This window comes from Cyprinodon tularosa, unplaced genomic scaffold (genome assembly GCF_016077235.1).
Source record: "Cyprinodon tularosa strain WSP-4 unplaced genomic scaffold, ASM1607723v1 ctg41, whole genome shotgun sequence".
Lineage (NCBI taxonomy): Eukaryota > Metazoa > Chordata > Actinopteri > Cyprinodontiformes > Cyprinodontidae > Cyprinodon > Cyprinodon tularosa.
Window position 1 is genome coordinate 1,287,757 of NW_024039130.1, and position 20,692 is coordinate 1,308,448.

General features: G+C 36.5%; 2 protein-coding genes across 9 annotated transcripts in view; both read right to left on the reverse strand.

The window, feature by feature from the left end:
• Positions 1-273: 273 nt before the first annotated feature.
• Positions 274-4,643, reverse strand: LOC119792128. Its single transcript, XM_038298611.1, has 3 exons — positions 4,192-4,643; positions 2,015-2,204; positions 274-1,923 (listed from the first exon to the last, which is right to left on the reverse strand). Exons 1-3 carry the CDS (start codon positions 4,514-4,516, stop codon positions 1,794-1,796), a joined length of 645 nt encoding a protein of 214 aa, XP_038154539.1. The 5' UTR covers positions 4,517-4,643; the 3' UTR covers positions 274-1,793.
• A 3,967-nt stretch (positions 4,644-8,610) lies between these two features.
• dock10 (dedicator of cytokinesis 10) overlaps positions 8,611-20,692 on the reverse strand; it is an 88,657-nt gene continuing 76,575 nt past the window's right edge. For 5 of the 8 annotated variants that reach the window (XM_038298581.1, XM_038298580.1, XM_038298585.1 and 2 more), the window contains 16 exons: positions 18,613-18,750; positions 18,334-18,516; positions 18,144-18,254; positions 17,588-17,803; positions 16,219-16,276; positions 15,532-15,633; positions 14,587-14,693; positions 14,387-14,509; positions 14,099-14,212; positions 13,412-13,417; positions 12,781-12,927; positions 11,596-11,806; positions 11,118-11,308; positions 10,941-11,041; positions 9,903-10,041; positions 8,611-9,504 (listed from right to left, as the gene is read on the reverse strand). In XM_038298581.1, the coding sequence (XP_038154509.1) occupies positions 9,457-9,504; positions 9,903-10,041; positions 10,941-11,041; positions 11,118-11,308; positions 11,596-11,806; positions 12,781-12,927; positions 13,412-13,417; positions 14,099-14,212; positions 14,387-14,509; positions 14,587-14,693; positions 15,532-15,633; positions 16,219-16,276; positions 17,588-17,803; positions 18,144-18,254; positions 18,334-18,516; positions 18,613-18,750 (1,995 nt within the window). In that variant the 3' untranslated portion in view covers positions 8,611-9,456. The remainder of the gene's footprint in view (positions 9,505-9,902; positions 10,042-10,940; positions 11,042-11,117; positions 11,309-11,595; positions 11,807-12,780; positions 12,928-13,411; positions 13,418-14,098; positions 14,213-14,386; positions 14,510-14,586; positions 14,694-15,531; positions 15,634-16,218; positions 16,277-17,587; positions 17,804-18,143; positions 18,255-18,333; positions 18,517-18,612; positions 18,751-20,692) is intronic. The other 3 variants (XM_038298583.1, XM_038298579.1, XM_038298584.1) reach the window with 3 other exon arrangements.

Below are 20,692 nucleotides of genomic sequence, written 5' to 3' on the forward strand. Positions count from 1 at the left end.
ACAAACAATCTAAAATGATTTTGTTTCACTCTTTAATAATATTTGGTAAAAGTTAACCTAAGTCAGATGAAACAATATTTACCTTTTTCTTTTTGTTTTCTTTGGTATTGAGGTTGGTCATTGATCCAGTCCCTGTTTTCTGTAAAAAATACAGGATTTAACGTTTCCATCAGATTATTTAAATAAAATGAAAATTATCTATTTGTTTGTTGTTTATTTATTAATTAATTAATTAATTTTATTTATTTATTTTTTTTGGGGGGGGGGGTCTATTTTAAAATATAGTCTTTTGATGGGGAAAAAAGTGACGCAACAGCTTTTAAAAGCCTGCCCTGAATCAACCTCTAAAAAATCCTTTTTTTAGAATGATTGATGAAATGCCAAAGCCGTGCCAAAGCCACCGTAAGGTGGCTGGATTTAGTAAAGTCCATTTTACATATGGTCTTACTGAAGCAAGTAATCAGAACAGGTCCAATCATACAATGCCAATGCAAAGTCAGTTCTAAATCTGAAGAACATTTTGTCCTATTACAACAACATATTTTGGTGGGCTTTATCTATTAGACAAAAAATAATAATTTGGGGGACAAAGATACATGGTTATCTAAATACTTTGCAAATAAAAATGGATAAATCAGTGACAGCTTGGATTGATACTGAATGTTAGTCCTGGTACTGAAAATTAAGACACTGAAAATCTAAACACTGAAATTTCAAACATGGAAAATGCAATAACTGGAAATTAAATGTGATTTTGGCCGTAACAAGAAACTTGACTAGGCCAACTTGTACTATTTTTTTAATTAGATGTGATGATATATTTACTCCAAGGTTATTCACCAAACATTCTAGCAAATATTCCAACAGAATTTATAGTGTATATTCCTTTAGATATAGAAAATGTCTTTAAACCAAAGCAGAATTTCTTTGATATCACAAACTGTTGTGTCTTATAATAGAAGACTATATCCTACAAAAATCACATAGTAATATGTTCAGGTTTGAGCCTAATATAAACCTCTTGTTTTTTAAACAACTAGAATCTAAATACTTTGTAAAGTTCTAATTTCAGTGAAAGACATACAGTACGCATTAAGGAACATTAAAAATCTTTATTTATACCAACAACAAAAATATTCTGATTTAGAAAAAAAAACATGTGGCTCAATTTTTCTTAAGGAAACCAATCATTTTATATTTTATTTTTAGCTTTTAAACAGTAAAATTTTGATAATATGTGTGAGTTATTTTTGAAAAAGCTTCCTGATCATGGACACAATTTGCTGCTGCGTTTAAGCCTTTCAAATTTAGGTGGGTTATAGCAAATCTTCAGGAACAATGAAATATAGGAGTTACAGTTTAGCTTGGCTATATGTTTTAAGTTTACTTTGTAAAAAAAAAAAGGAATAAATAAATAAAAAATGGGACATTGCTTGCATGGCCTGAGTTAGCAACCAAAGCTGAGTCTGAAAGGACTGCCACACGTGTCACCCTGAAACCACAGCCCAGGCCGGGAGAGGAGTCTGGAAACCTGATCCTTTCTGCAGTGGGGCCCGTGTCTCATCACTGTTGACTAGGCATAGATTGCCATGGCCAAATGAAAATAACACCTGTAATCAGAGACTCCAGTTTCTTGGTCAGGTGTGATAAAAATCGGTTTGCTTACTTACTCATTAGGAGCCCAATCTAAAGTGACCTAGTTAAGGAGGGCAAGAAAAAAAATGAGGCTGCAGAGTTCCAGTTTGTACTTTCAACCTCTACCAGTGATGCGTCCCAAGATTTTTAAGTGTTTTTCAAGAATCTGTCTCGGCTATTGAAGCCAGGCCAGTGAATTTGGACTCCTCTTGGTGTTTGGTCAGAACAGGCCGGCTGGTGTAAATATCATCAACTGGCAGAAGGAAGGTCACAGTCTTTACTTTGGCTCTAAAAGAAAAGAAAAATCACAAGAATCATTTCAATGTAGCCACAACATGGTTGTGGCTTTTCATGCAACTCTTGCGGATGGGCTTTGTACCTGTTTTTATGGATGAAATCCTTCAGAGAGTGCTGGCTGTTGGTATCCTCTTCTTCTCCAAACACGTCTTCATGTAGTCTGTCCCAACCTGAGTTACTTTGTAGGCTCTTGTCAATTCTACGATCTCTTTCTGTCAGTTCAGGGGGTTTGGAGGTTGTGGAGTACCTTCTTACAGTCATGGCAGTATTTTCTTGTAGCAAAGAAAAAAACAAGAAGAAAAGGTAACTATTGCGGTAAGCACTTTTTTATTTTATTTTTTTTCTACTTCAAACCAATAGTTATACAGCCATGTGTCAATATTTTTTATTGTTTTAAAGACATTGGGACTATTACCATCTTTGTAAGATAAATAAATCTGAGGTAAAATTACTCTAACAGATTTTTGGTGGTTAAAAATATCCCAACATGACATTGATTACACTGAAATACACTATATTGCCAAAAGTATTTGCTCACCCATCCAAATTATTGGAATCAGGTGTTCCAATCACTTCCATGGCCACAGGTGTATAAATTCAAGCACCTAGGCATGCAGACTGTTTTTACAAACATTTGTGAAAGAATGGGTCGCTCTCAGGAGCTCAGTGAATTCCAGCGTGGAACTGTGATAGGATGCCACCTGTGCAACAAATCCAGTCGTGAAATTTCCTCGCTCCTAAATATTCCACAGTCAACTGTCAGCTGTATTATAAGAAAATGGAAGTGTTTGGGAACGACAGCAACTCAGCCACGAAGTGGTAGGCCACGTAAACTGACGGAGCGGGGTCAGCGGATGCTGACGCGCATAGTGCGAAGAGGTCGCCAACTTTCTGCAGAGTCAATCACTACAGACCTCCAAACTTCATGTAGCTCAAGAACAGTGCGCAGAGAGCTTCATGGAATGGGTTTCCATGGGCGAGCAGCTGCATCCAAGCCATACATCACCAAGTGCAATGCAAAGCGTCGGATGCGGTGGTGTAAAGCACGCCGCCACTGGACTCTAGAGCAGTGGAGACGCGTTCTCTGGAGTGACGAATCGCGCTTCTCCATCTGGCAATCTGATGGACGGGTCTGGGTTTGGCGGTTGCCAGGAGAACGGTACTTGTCTGACTGCATTGTGCCAAGTGTAAAGTTTGGTGGAGGGGGGATTATGGTGTGGGGTTGTTTTTCAGGAGCTGGGCTTGGCCCCTTAGTTCCAGTGAAAGGAACTCTGAATGCTTCAGCATACCAAGACATTTTGGACAATTCCATGCTCCCAACTTTGTGGGAACAGTTTGGAGCTGGCCCCTTCCTCTTCCAACATGACTGTGCACCAGTGCACAAAGCAAGGTCCATAAAGACATGGATGACAGAGTCTGGTGTGGATGAACTTGACTGGCCTGCACAGAGTCCTGACCTCAACCCGATAGAACACCTTTGGGATGAATTAGAGCGGAGACTGAGAGCCAGGCCTTCTCGTCCAACATCAGTGTGCGACCTCACAAATGCGCTTCTGGAAGAATGGTCAAAAATTCCCATAAACACACTCCTAAACCTTGTGGACAGCCTTCCCAGAAGAGTTGAAGCTGTTCTAGCTGCAAAGGGTGGACCGACGTCATATTGAACCCTATGGATTAGGAACGGGATGTCACTTAAGCTCATATGTGAGTCAAGGCAGGTGAGCAAATACTTTTGGCAATATAGTGTATCTGCAGAGATTTACAGTTCACTTTTAAGCACTTTTAAGTCTGCTCTTCACCTATTGAGTAATTATGGAAGCATGTGAAGAGGAAAAAGATGCGGTTGTAACAAAGCCATTAGACATTTTCTTGTGAAATACACTCTGGATCGATAACACTTTTACTTTACACTTTTGCTGAAAAGGGGAATAAATGAAAATTTTACACACAGCTGCATCCAAATAGGGGTGGAAACCTGTTAATGGCTTGAAGCTGTGAAAACTTCTCCTTCAGACAAGAGATACACTTAGCTAGAGCTACTGGGAAATATTCAAGATCAAATCATATGCATAGCTAAGAATGGCCCAGGATATGGCCAAACCTAAATTGATTTTTGTGTCTGCCTGCATACATCGGGAGGTAAATGAAAGAATAAATACTAAAACTAGTATTTAAGATATTCTAATGCACTATTAAAATTCAAAGAACCAAACTTTGGATGTTTGCAAAGCACTTTTGCCTAAAACTTAAAGCCCCTACCCTTGTATTGTCCCTCTAGGACGGGCGCAGACGTATTCCTTCTCAGGTTGCCATAAGGATTTTCCAACATTTCCTTTTGCTCAATTACAGGGATGGACTCCTTGCTGGCTTGTCCTCCTGTTGCTGAATGCTGACCACATTCCCCTCGCAGCTCTCGGTTCTCCTCCTCCAGCTTCTTGATCTCGTCGCGCATCTCCATTATGACCAGTGCCAGGCTGCGGGTGCTCTCCATGGTGCTGCTGCTGCGCTGCCAGTACCACGGCTTCCCAAATACTGGAGGGTGATCATGCAGGAGGAGCTCACCTTGCTGCTGGGGATTTAACATGCTGCTTCTAGGAAACTTAAGTTGTCTTCCAACTGAGTGCGTCTCCAGGCCCTTAATATGTGTCTCAATCTCAGTCCAGATCTTAATGTGGGAAGATTATGTCGCCTTTCACCACTTATACAGCTGACAAAGCTCCAGTGATCAGCCAGCACCGCACAGGGTATGTATTATTTATCAGCCCTGGAGTTTAGTTTCATGAAAGCCAAGCAGGGGTCGGAAATGAAATGCGCTCTACACAAGAGCTTTAATTGGAGACCAAAAACAGTGAACCCAAACAAGAAGTGTTTGCCGTTGTTGTGGTTGGTAGTTATGTTGGTTTATCCTGTTTTCCTAACCAACAGCTTAACTATGCAGGAATATCTAGGTCAGATTTATTTGGCACCTCATTCAACCTTTTTACAATTAATTGGGATTTAGATATATTACGCCATCAGAAATAGAACAAAACAAATTAGGGCATAATTGAGAGGCTGTAGGAGGAGAATGTTGTAAGATTTAAAAATAAGCATTTAAAAAAATACTCAATGTGTTTTTATTTATCGCTTTGTTATATATCTTTAAAGAAAACTAAGAGCAATAAAGTGCCCTGAGAAATCGCCAAACAGATTACAATGTATTAGGTGGATGTAATTTATAAGGAGAAACCATAATAAGGAACTCAGCTAATAAACTACAGGTATGCCTATAATTAATTAAATTCCATTTATTTATAGAGTGCCAATTCACAACACATGTCATCTCAAGGAATTTTACAATTCCACCAGATCTTATAGTCAAATTGATTTAAAGTTTTCTATCTAAGGAAAACCAGTTGACTGCATCAACTCATTGACTCGAAGGCAATCCCTCACAATAAGCATGCTCGTAGCGACAGTGGAGAGGAAAAACTACCTTTAACAGGAAGAAACCTCCAGCAGCATCAGACTCAGTGTGAGCGGCCATATGCCAAGGCCGACTGGGGTTCAATTAAAAAGAAGCAGACATACAGAAAGAAGCAGAAATACAAAAGGCAACTGTAAAATGTGGCCCTGTCCAGGAAACACACAGCCAGGCAGACGAGCTCCAACCCAACTCCAATGTCAGAGGATGAGGAGAGCACACATCCAGCTAGTCAGAGTCAGAGAAACAGGACTACACTGAAAAACAGGCCAATCTCCAACATCTGTAAACAAAGGTGTTGATGGCAGCAGCACAGCTGATATTTCATTAAATATTCATTAAAGGTTCATTAAAAAGTTGAAGTTAAAGACAATTTCAAACAGGTTTAGGTTGCAAAACACTATCCCAAACATTAAAGTACTATTCCATGAAAAATCAGAAAATGGAAAGAGTATGTATGACAAACCTACAAAACTACTAAAACATGCCAGTCAATTGGAATATTGCTTAAACACAATCTATTGTTAGGAAAGTGCTTAGAGAAATCACTTTATGCAGTCAAAAACAGGCCAGGTATAGGAGAGCCAACAAACATGTGATAGGAGCTCTGGTGAAAGAAAACATGGCGTTCATATAGAATGATGCTAGTCAGAAAGCTGACAAAGCACATTTCTGTAAAACACAATGGCTTTTTCTACCTAGTGTTAAAAAAAAAAAAATAGCACCAGTACCATGCTTTTGACTTTGGAGGATGGTCAAATTTAATGGAAAAATCAAAGAAGCAAAATACAGGAAAGTTTTTATTATTTTTAAAATATATTTGTCCTCTTAACTCACAATTGGCTCTTATTTATGTTAGTCAACTCCATCACATAATATTCGAATAAAATATTTTGAAGGGGGAGTTTGTAATGCATCAAATAAGATGACGCACAAAGAATATTAATAACTTTGAAAGGAGTTGTGCAAAGCAGAATTTAACACAATATTTTGAACTCCTACTACAGTTGCATAGAGAAATCAGATACTACCTGTTTTAAGAAGTAACTTGGGCAGATTTTGCTGTCTGTCCTCAAACTGTAAGTAGTGCTACAGTAGATATAAGCAAACCAACCCTTTCAGAGGCTAAGCTACAGCAAGAAAAATTGACAAAATCAAACCAGTTAGTAGAGGAGAAAAAAACAATCAAATCCAAAGTATGAGCTCTCTAAACAGGCTAGTGAGCTAAAAGGAGGTGGAAGACATGGAACAGGAAGAGGTAAAAACTGGCTTGGACAACAATACTTTGTGAAGTTGTATCAAAGGAGGTCAGTGCAACTCTATCCTCTTCACCTGTGGTGTGCAACAGAGCGAGAGTGAGGAGGCGGAGATATAAATGTGTCAGCTATCTTATCAGGCAGAGATAGTATCCGAGGCAGGAGACGATATTATGATCCAGGCCACTTAACCTCTTTCTATAAGCAGTGTCCTCACCTCAGGCTTGACATCAATAAGTAAACACCGCTATTCTGTTCTTTCTCTTTGCATGGTCAGTAATTATGCCTAACAATCGGAAAAAATGTCATTAGATCCCATGGAAACTTTGCTGGAGAGTAAGGTAACAATTAAAGTAATTTCACTTTTATTAAAGCCTCTTGCTGTGCTTTCTGTAACAGAATTAGACTAACACAATTTTGTGCCCTTCCTTACTCACACATTTGAACATCTTTCACTAAATCAAGAGTACAAGACCACTGCACACATATACATAAACTGAGATGGAAATGGTGACTTAAAATATGGGGTAAAAAAAAAACAAGACAAAACTGACAATCTTCATCTGCATTTAACCACTGATCCTAATAACTCATGTTAAATGCAACTTGCTCCATGATGTCTGTGTGTAAAAATCATGAGGACAAGGATAGTGAATTAATTAAGTTGTTTTTGTTTGAGAAATGGCTAACCTGTTTGGACTGAGGCGGGGATTGGTCCAGGACTGAAACCTGTTGAAGACAGCAGTCAATAAGGATAACGTCATCTACAATATATTTTTTGCATCTTCCAATGAAGAGAATGCTTGCTGACAGACATCTATGGGGAAAATATCTAAAGAGGGTGAAACATATGATTGTTTTAGAGTCAGTATAATGTTTTCTAATAAAATTAGAACCAACCTTAAATATCTAAAACAAAAAATATCTTTCTAAAACACTGTCTTCTTATGTCGGCTTCAGGACTGGAAAACAGAGGGGGTTTTATCATGCCTGTTGCTTGTGTAACAACAGGACAGGTCCCCTTTGTTTATTTCCTGCTGTCACCATGTTCCATAATGTTATGGAAGGACCAGGAGATGAAAACTTGGGCATGTCCAGAGAGAGAAAATGTTCCAAACATGACCTTGAAACAGATATTTTCAATGGAGCTACTTCACAGTTTTTAACATGTATACCGGTATTTTGTTGTGTATGACTTGGTTTATAAAGGAAGAAAAAATATGGAAACAGTATCTTGTTGCCTAATCTTTTTTTCTGTTATTATTTTAGTATTTAAAATACCAGATTTTGCATGAACTTTATATTCTGTTCTCTCTTATTACATCATTTTAAATAGTAAATCAAATATCATTAGCTAGTCAATACCTCTGCTTAGAAGGCACTTTAATTTAAATAACCTACATAAAAAAAATGCTTTTCAAAAAGAATAATAGAAAGATCAAGAAACAATTACATTTCAAATAATACTGACAATGTCTATAAGTCAGAACATAAATCAAATAAAAAACTGAAATAATCAACTTAAAATACAAGAGCCACATATGCAAAGTGGGATAGGTAGTAAAAATGGATAAATAAAACACACTGTTAAAGTTAGAACTAGTGCAAACAAGCTATACCAATCCACCTTTGTTAGACACAGACCCAAAGTAGACATAAAAGGTTTCCTAAAGATAATACAAAACCTCCTAATACAGTACCTATTGGAATAGACTGCTACATGTGGTACGTTATTTGATATAAGGCACAGATTTGATTTAAAAACCTTAATCTCATTTAAGATGACAAGAAATAATCTAGATTATGAGGTATAAGGACTGTGTAAAGATGAAATGAACTGGAACTTTAATGCAACCACAGGAATCCTTCTGTGGTAACATCCAGAAAGCAGATAAAGGAATGCAAAGAAAAATGAATCAAACAGTCCTTTAACATTAACAAATTTTTATTCAAATCTCATACATAACACTTTAGTTGTTTTTTTGTTTGTTTGTTTTAAATTCAGCTAAACAAATATTAATATAATGTATATTTTATAAAATGAGACATTTCAAACATTTTTAAATAGTAATACTTCTTATTTACAATTTCAAACATGAAATAATAGCTAACAATGTCATCTCAATTATAAAAATGTTACAAAACGTATTTTTTTGTTTTCTGGCTTTTGTTTGAAAATTGGCACAATGATATCTGTTCAGGATGTTTAAAAGATAAAAAGTAGCAATGTGGAGCTGCTCTACATTCAGATAGTAACTGGAGGTCCATTTAATACCTCACATTATTGAGACCTCTAATCAAATCCCTTTTTTATTTTTCACATTATTCTTCTTAGAGAGTTTGAAACACATTGGGATTCCATAGGTAACCAAAAACTGAAAATATGTGCATAAGAAATGCACCAGAAATGCGCCTTCACCTCAATAAGGTCACTGTACTCCAGAGGGTAAGGGGGTTTTGGAGAGAAGGTGCATGTGTCTTTGAACGAATCTTCTGTATATTTCTCAGTTCATAATGAAAAAACTGGCAGGGTTGGGGCATCTGTACCAAATCAATACAAACAGTAGCTAACAGTTCAGGAGCCTAGCCTCTTTTCAAGAAAGTCTAAACTTAACAATGACAAACAGACTACCACAACCACGGTCTACACACTTGTTCTCCTTTCTTTTCTCTAAGAAACGCCGGTCACAGTTCCACTAAAGTGCTGCTCCATGCAGCAGTAAAACAAAGTTACAATCAAACACAATCAAATGAGCAACGCTGAGGCTCAAACTCGCACAAGGAATTTCTGTTTCTACAGGCTTTTCAGTAGGTGCTGTGTCGCTCTGTTCCTGGTTGTCTTGTGTGAGGAATCTGGGCAAGAGCAAAGACAAAAAGTCTGAGTTGGAACAGGAAAATAAGTGTATTAAGACTCTGATGGATTGATAGCTAGTTTACAAAGCATGCAACAACGAGGCTGGATGGGTTGCATGAATTTCGAGATGGCGAAGAAGTTTTAGGAAGAGTAGATGGAAAGGAGGCACTTTAAAAAACCAAAATTTTGTAAAGCTACAAAAGATAAAAAACACATAAAAAGGTACAGTTTAAACAATACATGGAATCCATTGCAGAATATTGGATAAAATAATGCAAATAAAAAGATACAGTGCAGATGCAATGCGAATAAACACAATGCAAATAAGCAGAAGGCATTTAAAATCGGCACAAAATGGTAATAAAGTCAGCAGTTATGTCTCATTGTGATGTGAGACCTGTTCATTCATGATGCCAGAAAGCTCAGCGATCATGTCCCGGTAGTGAGCCCTCATCTCCTCCTGGTACTCCAGCTGATCCTCCTTGATGAGACGCTCATTCACATCCAAAGCCTGTCCACAGGCTTCTGCAAACTGCCTGCATAGGACAATTAAAGAAGTAGATCATTTATTGGAATGTTAGAATGTTAGCTACTGATGATGTGAAATAGCTTTAATTAGGGCTGCAACTAACAATTATTTTTGCAAATTGATTAATCAGTTTATTTTTTTCCCCATTAATCGATTAATAATCGGATAGCCAAAGGTTCCTTAAAGAAGATTTTTTTTGCTAAATTTAACCAGGTGAAACCACTTGAGGAGTTCTGGATAGAGCATGTTGACAGACAAATTACTTTTTTTAAAATCTCAAATGCAAATTATTGTTGTTGTTTTTTTGTTGTTGTTTTTTTGGATATAATTACCGTGGGTTGCTCTATCAACTAAATTCATGTTTTAGAATCTCTACAATCCAGTTAACAATTAATCGATTACTAAATAAGTTGACGATTATTTCAATAATCGATTAATCATGATTAATCTGATTAACTGTTTCAGCCCTTGCTCTAACAATGGCTACAATTCTAGCTAATTTGATCACATACCTTGTTATGGGATTTATACCTAACATTATAGCAGAGGTACCCAAGTCCAGTTCTTCAGAGCTACTATGCAGCAACTTTTAGGTGCATTCATTTTTTTAACCCACTTGAATCAAATGAGGTGCTTGTTACCAGGCTTTGCTGAGCTAAATGACATGCTGAGGAATTTCAGCCGTTAAGGCATCTTTTAATTTCAAATCAACCCCTACATTTGTTTTCATCACCGATAATCCTGCTCCAAGATTTTGCTCATCAGTATTTTGATCCATATGAATGGTATGTTTAATCATAACAATATGCTTTACTTATGTAGGCATTTAAGTGTTACAAATTTAGGTCAAAGATCCCGAATTTAAATAAACAACTTGTAATAATAAGAGAGAATGGAAAATCATACCTGAATATCTCCTTCAGGAGTTTGACTTGGTTGTCAGGATATTTCTTTGCATTTTTCTCTTCCAAAAATGCTCTGGCATAAGCCATAGGTCCTGCATTCACCTGCAAAGAAACAATCAGAAGCTATAAAAGCAGAAATTTACCCTAGACTATTTAGTATTTTTAAAGGAGTACTCACCTTTACACTAACGCTGCCCTGTAGTTTTAGCTGCAATCGGATCATGTCTACCTCTTCCATGTTGCAGAGCTGGTTGAGCTCAGAGACTTTACGTGACATCTCATCAATGGCGACTTCAATTGGATTCATCTCTGTGCTTTGTTGCTCCACCACCTGGATTCGCTTTTTTAAATAAGGAAAGCTGGAGCTTGCTGCAAAGAGGGAAAAGGGTCATACAAAAACTAGCCTTATTCTTTTTGTTTTTTTCAAAATGTGAGCAAATTTTAATGTATCCTGTCGGGGCTGTCAGATTTCTAACTCTTAAATCTTTAACCCCACCAGTGGAGCTTCAAAGCTTAAGGAGCCAATAGGTTTTAGCCAAGGCCAATTACTCGAAGATGGCAAACAGAAGGTAAAACTGAGAAACTAGATTCTGATTACTTCTTTCAAGAGGAATATGGTAAAAATAAAGATAATAAAGAGATGAGCAAATACTTACTGGTCAGTATGGTGCGTCTTTTGCATTGCTCCTCCACGTCACCGTGTTTCTTTCCTGACAGAGTGAAGGGCGTCTCGAACACAAAGCGGTTGATGTTGTGATGTCTCTCAAAATCCGTTCTTTTGTCCTGCTGCTCTTTCTCGTCAAAGTACGGCACTACGTATGTCACCTGAATGTAGGCGTACTTCGGGTCCAGGTCTTTAGGATTTACCTGTATTAAATAATATGTAGGAAAAAAATAAGATTTCAGCATTAATTCAGCTCCTTTTCCACTTACTGGCAAAAATATAAGAAATGTTAAAAATATTAAAAGATTTATTTTGGCAGTTATTTTGTACATTGCATCATTTTACTATGAAGTGAATTGATTTATTTAAAAAGGGAAAACCTTACTGCAATTACTTAATTACCGTAATGCCCTAGACAAATAATTTCTGACTAATATTTGAGGTTATTCTGAGTCCTCAGTTCACAGCATCACAGATCCTCCAACATACTGTATTTGAAGATAGGAATGAGCCTTTTTTTTTTTTAAACACATTCATCATTTGTTTTAAACCAAACCCAGACTGTTTCTTGCCAAGAAGTTCAATAATAGTCTCAGCTGACTATGGCACACCCTGTGGTAGCCTGCAAGATCCAAGCTACTGTTTGCTAACATTGTCTCACAATAATCTCTGTGATTCTCTCACTGTGACTATAGATATAAGAAAAAAGCAAGAAAATAAGGAGTATTTCCTTTCCAACTGCCTCTTCTTTTTAATTTTAGTTTCTGAGTTAATGAGTCTGTGTCACATCAGATCTATACTGAAGCAAATAATTTTAGGCTTGAGTTATAAAATTAAGATTCTGGTATATTTAGTCAATATTAATTTTTTTTTTTTTTTTTTAGGAAAATTGAGAATGGGGATTTAAAAAAGAAAAAGCTTTTAATTCATTAAATGAAGAGCTAAATTTAAAGATTGCATTATTTAAAAATAGTGAGAGACTCTTTTTTATTTTATTTTAAATAAATAGTGGGAGAATAAGTTAAAAACAATATATTTATATGTAGGCATTTTAAAAATCTTTACCAAGATTGCAAGTGCTTGCCTAGGGTGTTCAATTATTTTTTTTAGATTACATCTACATGTAATACTACCAAGCAGTCAATCTCTTCTGTAAATAGTTCAGTTTCATCATTACCTTATTGGAGTCCTGGATCATCTTCACATTATCAGCTCCAAACTTGTCAGAGTAGAGTTTTAGTAATCTCTGGGAGATCTCTGACAAACCTGTCAGCTTCGGCTCTTTATAGATAAACTCTTTGCTCTCCTCCTCCTCAAAGAAGCCCTACAGCCACACACATAAATAGAAAACTGATCAACAACTGATCAAATATAACCCAACCTTCTTGCTATCTTAATTTAGATTTCAGTGATCCAGCAACAGATATTTTGAGTCACTGAAGCTGCAAATAAACAGGTGATAATGCACATTGTCAATGCAATAAAGGACTTTACTCTGCAACAAAAGCATGATCTGTGTTAAGGTTTGCATGAAATTTTTAAATCAATAATGGGAAAACTGTCAAAGGTTAGGTATATTATGTTGATCTTCCTGTTTAAACTGGGTGTCTTATGTCAATCTTTCTTAATATTTAGGGAAAAAAATAATATTATCATCAGGCATTATAGGGAGTAATGAGAACCACAACAAACGCCACACAACCTTTCAAAGGGTAAGAGTATCAGATGTTATTATTGGTAAACGGACAAGAGAGGTAAGAATGGTTAGCACAGAGGAAAATGAAGATTAAAGGGCACCCAAAACTTACCGCAATCTTGATTTAGAATTTGATAAACAGAGAAGAAAGGAGCAAACAGAGAAATTAAAGATACTGATGGAAGATATATATATTTAAAAAATATATATTTTACTTTCCAGTTATGTCTAAACAGACTAGAGAGTAGAATTTGAAATCCCACTGATCCCAAGGCAGCTGAAATTAATAATTTTTTTTTCTTTCACCTAAATGACAACAACCATAGCTGTACAGGCACATTATCACTTCGGAGGTTGGATTCCCACTGTAAACATACCTTGGAAACATTTAAAGATATAGGATGTTCTTTTTCCAGGTTGATTATCAAAATAATTTGTCCTCCTAACTGTCAATCATTCTGGTGATATTTTAACTAAGGTTGTCCTATGTGCTTGTCCCCATTTTCACCTAACAGTAATGGGTCTGACAAGTTGAAAAATTGCAAATCGTCTTTTGGAAAGTAAGCTTGTATGAGTGATGCAAACAGCAACTCTTAAACAGAATGCACAAGGAGAAATGGGCTCGTGCATGCTCTTGCACACGTTTAATAGGCGTCTTCTCTCTAGAGTGGGCACAGAGGTTGGGCATGTGCTTTTTTTTTCAAAAATTCGCCAAAATCCTCGACTATACCTTTTAATCATGTCTATTTTTAAATGTTAAGCAGTTTTGTTCCATTGTTGAATTTTAATAGCTACTCACTTGTCCATAAAACGCCACACGGTAATAGCGTCCAAAGAGGCGTTTTTCTGAGTTCACCACTTCTGTCACCTTCAGATAGGAGCGATGGATGTCATAGTACAGCTCTGAAAGCCTCTGTAGACGCAGAATAACACAAACATAGTAAGAAATTGTTCACCTGAATTAAGTTTATTTATATAGCAGCAATCCGCAACAGATGTCAATTAATCAAACTGAATTTTGAAACAATCCAGATCAGTCAATACAATAGTGTCAAATTGAAAATCACAAACAAATCTGAAATATGACCTTAAAGTCTCTCCTCTTCTCAAAGACGGCAATCACTGGTTTGTTTATATCAGCAATAAGCTCGTATCGCTCAGATTTCCACAGATAGTCCACACAAAGCTCCAGCTGCTCCACTAAAGTGTCCTAAAAGGAACATAAATTATTATGAAATGCTAATTTTGTCCAGTGTAGGGTTTTTATTGCAAAATGAGATAACTCACCTCAGTGTACGGGGTATCCTGTGTGCCAGTGTCTTCCTTCATGGCACCTTCCTCTTTAACATTGGGGCTAATGCACATAAATGCCGCCCAGCCCATGGAGAAGGATGCTAGATTGTCAAACATATAAAACTAACATTAGGGCTAACAACTTCTTTATAAATTTACAGATCTTATTCATGAGCTTCCCACAGTATAAATAGTGAAACATGTAGTGATTTGTAAAAGCATTCAAAACCCTTCGACATTTAATAATTGTTTCTTGTTAAAAAACTTGTTTGTATTTTATCATGATCTTCTGTGAGAGAACAGCACAAAATAAAACCATAACAATGAAATAGAAAGAAATACATTATCCTCTTTATATAAATTGATTTTGGGGATCTAGCTTACAAAAAAGAAAATGGCAAAAATGTCACACTTTACATGTACAAGTTGGTGAAAATAGACCCCAAACAACTGTAGGCTGTAACTGCAAAGAAATGCAGAGGGGCTAAAGTAATATGCGCACCACACTTTTCAGATATTTCTTTCAACAAAACTATTATTTGTGCTAACTATTTTGTTTTACTATCACATAAAATTATAATAGAATAAGTTAAGATTTGTTATTCTTAAACAGACTATATTAAACACGTGCACAATTGAATAATTCAATGTGACCAGTTAAGAGCATTTTTTGTGACATAGATTATTAAGCAAAACTGGTGTCAACAATACCAGGCAGGCAGTGAAAAATCTTTTTTTTCCTCCAACAAGCCACCTGCAATCAAAGCTAGAATGATGATCTGAGAGAAAGGATACGCTCTACTGCAGAGAGGATGTAAAAAAAAAAAATAAATAATAAAATAATAAAAAACTCCTCTTCTCCCAATATCAAAACCTTAGAACGAAATGTTACAACTTTCCGCCCCTCCACCCGACAGGACCCCAGGCGCACACACTCACTGTCTTGATCTCGGGAGGAAGTTAGTAAGGAGCTACAGTTAAAGAGAGGGCTCTCCTGAGGGGACACACTGGAAATCCCGGCTTTGTCAGCTCTCCAGTAGCCTGTTTGGTATGAGGGGAGGAGGAGCAGCAGGTTTACTAAAATTTGAATCCACTTGCTTTCATCTTTAATGCTTTAGGACATGAGCGTAAGCAGCTAAGCAATGGTAGCAACAGGCCGAGTTAGTAAGGTGCTTGCAAATAGGTGGCAGGCATTTGTAAAAATATAACATGCATGCTCTATATGTGAATGCATGGAAACGACGAGGAGACATGACAAGGAAGTACATGCAAACATGAAGAAATCAGCCTCTTTTTTTTTTTTTTTTTACAAGAAACCAGGAAAGACTGATTATTAAGAACTAGAGCTCTTTAGAACTTTGTGGAAAAGTAATTCAGCCTCACTCTCTTTCAGTCATCTTCCAATCCATCTGCACTGTCCAAATGCACACATATTCCTCTGTGATTTCAGAAAGGAATGATGCCTCAAAGTTTCAATGATTACGTTAGATGAACGTACCATGTAAGCAGAGATGCACAGAAATGTATGTTCGGTATGCACAGATTTTTTTGGCACACAATTACACAGATAACCCATGCTGCAAAAGAAAGCTTGTCCAGTTTAAGTAGCACCAGGTTTAAACTAACCTCTTCTTTTAAGTGATTCTGCAATCAGGGCTGAGATGTGGATGTAGCACATAGCAGCCTATGAAGAAAACAAATGCACATCATTAAATGCAGTTTGCCTTAAAAGCCATATAAATAGGAAGTGATCATACCTATCATGATTCATGCAGTAAAATATTTAAAAGAAGTTAAACAAATGGTAAAATAACAAAAACTGAAATGAATAAATGACAATTTAATTAGCATATTACTACTGCTCATCTGTGATTCTACCTTTTCCTGAGCAGATGCCACTATCAGTACTTAAAAAGTAGTAATGGAAATGTTTGAAAATTGGGATGGAGTGAAGCCCATTGTGTTGCTCCTTCTCACCAAGTCTCTTTATCTACAAAACAAGACTAATTAAATTGTTATTTATCATATATCAAATTTTTTTATGTATTATTGATCTGTTTTTTGATACTTGCATCAAGATGTTTTTATGTTTAGAAATGTATAGCTTAGAGTTAAAATATTTACTGCTATGTACTGTAGCTTTTGAGAAAAAGCTGCATAGAATAATAACTTTACTATCAAATAGAGCAGCAATGACTCCAACTGCTACAAAAATAATAAGGCACGCGAAGTATTAGTTATGTTTATGTCATGTAGACCATTCATTTAATTAAGCTTAGAAATTCCGAATACTTGCTTAATTCTGTGGCGATGCTATAAGTGCTCACTGTTAAAAAAAAATTGTGTATTTTATAGTTTTGTTCAATTGATTAGGGAGGCTATTTACTTGGGTAGAGTCTGCAGTCAGCTGCTGTTTAATATGTAGATTTGGAGAAGTTTTTAGAGTATTGGGTGTTGCACCACTAGTTTCTAAACCATGTTCTCCATTTTTTTTTTACATTTGTTGTGAGTCAAAGTTGTTTCACAATATACTTCATATCTTCAGATAACTTTGGTCAATTCAGCATGTTTCCATTCTTTTTATTTCATTTCCCCAAACAATAGAAATGTCAAGACCAAAAATTGAAATTGAAACAAGATCTAGACTTTAAAACATGTGGTTTCCAGAAGAATTAGAATGACCACAATACGTTATGGGCTGCATTAGAAACAAGAAATGGTCTCAATTCCTGTTTGTTAAGGTTAGGTGGATCACGGTCATGATTCTTAGGTAGACCATGTGATACTGGGACAAAAAAAAAAAACTAGGTTGGTATGTTATAGCACCTCATTTATATTTTATAGGATTAAAAATCTGTATTGATAAATGTCTATTTCTAACTTATCTGGATATGTGATGGGAAAATAAAAATTGATCCTGATTGGAAACCCCATCTTAAAAGTGCTTGACAAGTTACTGAGGTGAGAATACTCAAAGAGGTATAAAATGTCTGACCTCAGACAAATCCCCATTCCGGACGTGAACTTTAGCCATGCTCTCCAGCCAGGTGCGTCTGAGCTCAGGTGTGCTGGCGTAGGAGTTAGCCAGACTGTACTGCAGGTCCACCAACATTTCTGGATCTTTCTCATGCTCCTTCATTTGTGCCGTAGCCATCAGGACGGTCCTGATCCGTTTGGTCAAGTCCTTCACCTCAGCGGGGAACTGCGTGTTCTGAAACAATAGTAAACCAAGCAGTTTATTTATATTGAACCATTTTCAAACCTTTGTCATCTCAAGGTGCTTTATAGAGTGAATTTAAAATAAATAAAAAAGACATTACTGAAGATCAGTAAAACATTTTAGGGAATCAAAGGAAAGCTAGCAGATTGGATCAGGTTATCGACTTGCAGAATTCACTCCTCCTAGATGAGCACCTAGCAACAGTAAGCAGTCGCTTGCATTGTGCCATTGACTTTGCAGCAATCCCTTATACAGAGGGATTATGTATTCAAGACTATGAATTAGGAAAGAAGAGCATTTTGATCTTTCTCAATAACCTAACTTGCTTTACCTTGAGTGGCACATCTCCATTGGCAAAGTTGTTAATGATGGCCAAGGACTGTTGAAACCTTGAGCCTCCAATTCCAGCATCTGCGATCAGCTGGCTCACTGCTTTGATAACCTGAAGATAAACAGATAACGGCTCAGCATGGAACTAAAGCAACACTGTTTTCCATTAAAGTAAACCAGAAGTCACTGACCTGCAGATGTGAGCGGACAATTGATTTGCCTTTTGTAAACTCAAAGTTTTGCCTCATAAAGAAATAGAGCAGGGCAGCTGCCTCCGTCTGGGTCAAGCTAGATCGATGGTTACAGCACTTGAGTATCTCATAGCATAGACAACCACACAGGTCTGCCTTACCCTGAAAGAATGCACTGGGAAACTGCAGAATGAAAAAGGATTAGACCGAATATCAAATTAGGAAAAAAAAATAGGTGTTTACAATACATTGTGCGTCTTTGAATGAAGTATGCTGGACCTTTTGCACAAAGAGCCTGAGTGCAGCAAAAACATGTCTCAGGGTGGCAGTTGACTGGTTGATCTGAAAGAAGAGCAAGTAGGTGTCCAGCACCTTCTTCATCAATGTGTTCTGCCCCTCATCCTGCAGCAACTGCTTCTGTGAGTTAGAATAAAAGAAATAATGGAGACAATGCATGTTATTTAGTTATTAATAACTACAAGTAAAAGGAACAGATAGGAATTGAGGATTGTTTGTAAATTTTACTGATTATATATTAAGAAAATTACAATACATAGTGTGCAAAAAAGAAAAAAAAAATCACAGCATGAATCATTTAATATAAGCCCTGTGTTAAATGCGTAGAAATCTATAGATAAAGTATATCGATTAAAGTGATTGATTAAAGGTGGCTGTTTTTGTTATGTGCATTGCTTAGTTTCTTTTTAATGTAATTTAATATCAGCCCTGATGGTTTTACAAAGATTAGTTTTCCAACCATCAATTTATCAAAGGAATCAAGTAAACCTATTTGAATCTATGTACAAAAATGTTTGTTCCCATTTCTGAATTAAGAAGAAATTGTAATAAACCCTCCACTCTGATGTGAGGCACTGTTCCTCAGTATATCAGTAAAGTGCATTAGTATAGAAATGGTTACAAAACCATTTCCAAGGCATTGGTACCAGAGTGAACCACCACAAAAGCCACAATCTTAAAAATATGGAAAACATGAAAGCACGTAAGACCTTCTCAGAGAGGTCAGCCCAACAAAGTGAGTCCAAGAGAGCTTTGGTCACAGAAGTTGAGATAATGTTCTATGACCTTAAACAGGTCTACAAAGAAAAGATGGCAAAATACTGCTCAGCTTCCAAAGACTGAGTGCCTGTTATTACCTGATGGAAATATTTGCCGCTGAGAGTGGCACATCCAGTTATCAGGTTAAGAAAGCAAACTGTTTTCATATTAGGTCAGATTTTCCCAAAACAAATGTAATCATCTTTTTAAAATTGTCTGTGCAAATCCACTTTTTCTTGAATGAGATTAAGATTAGCTCATTTAGTTGAAGCACTAAAGTGAGAAGAAAACATTAGAAATTTTTATGTCCAGCTCTGGTTCATTTGATAGGATGATTTTAATGTGTAATGTGCATTTTCTGTACTGCATAGAATGTTTCCTAAATCCTAATTCCTTACTGAATATCTCTTTAATGGAGATTGAATAGATTAGGTCCAGGCGACGATCCAGCACACGCTGGAGAGACTATGTCTCTCGCCTGGCCTGGGAGCACCTCAGGCCTTCCCCCAGCAGTCATACAAGTTGCATATTGGTTGTTTAAATCACATAAGTTCACACTCTATGCAACATGCAACCTTTTATTTATTATTTCATGTAATTAACATTATGACATTATAAAACATAATAGTGCTATTTCTAAAAAAGAATTGGAATCAGCAGATCGGACGTTTTTAGTTCACCAGTTCATCAGTTGACCAGAAGCTGCCATTGGTGCACCCCTATATAAAAGTCTGAGTTCTGGCAAATATTTGACGTATACTAGGCAAATATGGAAAATAAAATTTTACATCATTGAATTTAGGTAATCAGACAGAAATTGAATTCCTTACAACTGTTGTTTTGCGTTTTGTATGGGCCAACATCTTGTTTTTGTTCAGTTTGGCTTTTCTCTGCATTTGTATACACACATGTAGAGCTATTTATACAAATCTGCCCAAAAATAGCAAAAACTAATATGTCACTGCTTTCAATTGTTCTCTCATTCCTCAAATTCTTTCACCTTGACTGCTCTCTTGGTCTACTTATACATTTAAACCCCTGTGTTGTATATATGGGCTAAACCTAACTTTGCAACAACAGTTAATAAAGTAGATGAAAACAAAAAAGTCAAAAGACATGGATCAACCTTTATAGAACAAAAGCTCACTCGTGAAACTGTTTTTCTTTCCACCAGGTGGCAGCAAGATATTAGCTAATATGTTGTTGAATCCCTACACTCCCTACTCCCTCCATGTACACAATAGTGAAAGAGTTGCTTACAACTCCCATTTTTTTCTTTTTTATAAAAAAATATTAGATAAAA

Bases quoted from the DNA above. Each gene is read 5' to 3' on its own strand.
- LOC119792128 (XM_038298611.1), bottom strand. From the start codon at position 4,516: ATGTTAAATCCCCAGCAGCAAGGTGAGCTCCTCCTGCATGATCACCCT. The intron at 2,205-4,191 runs GTAGGGGCTTTA...CTTTGCTACAAG, and splicing joins CCTAGAGGGACAATACAAGG to AAAATACTGCCATGACTGTA. The intron at 1,924-2,014 runs GTACAAAGCCCA...CTTTTCTTTTAG, and splicing joins GATTTCATCCATAAAAACAG to AGCCAAAGTAAAGACTGTGA.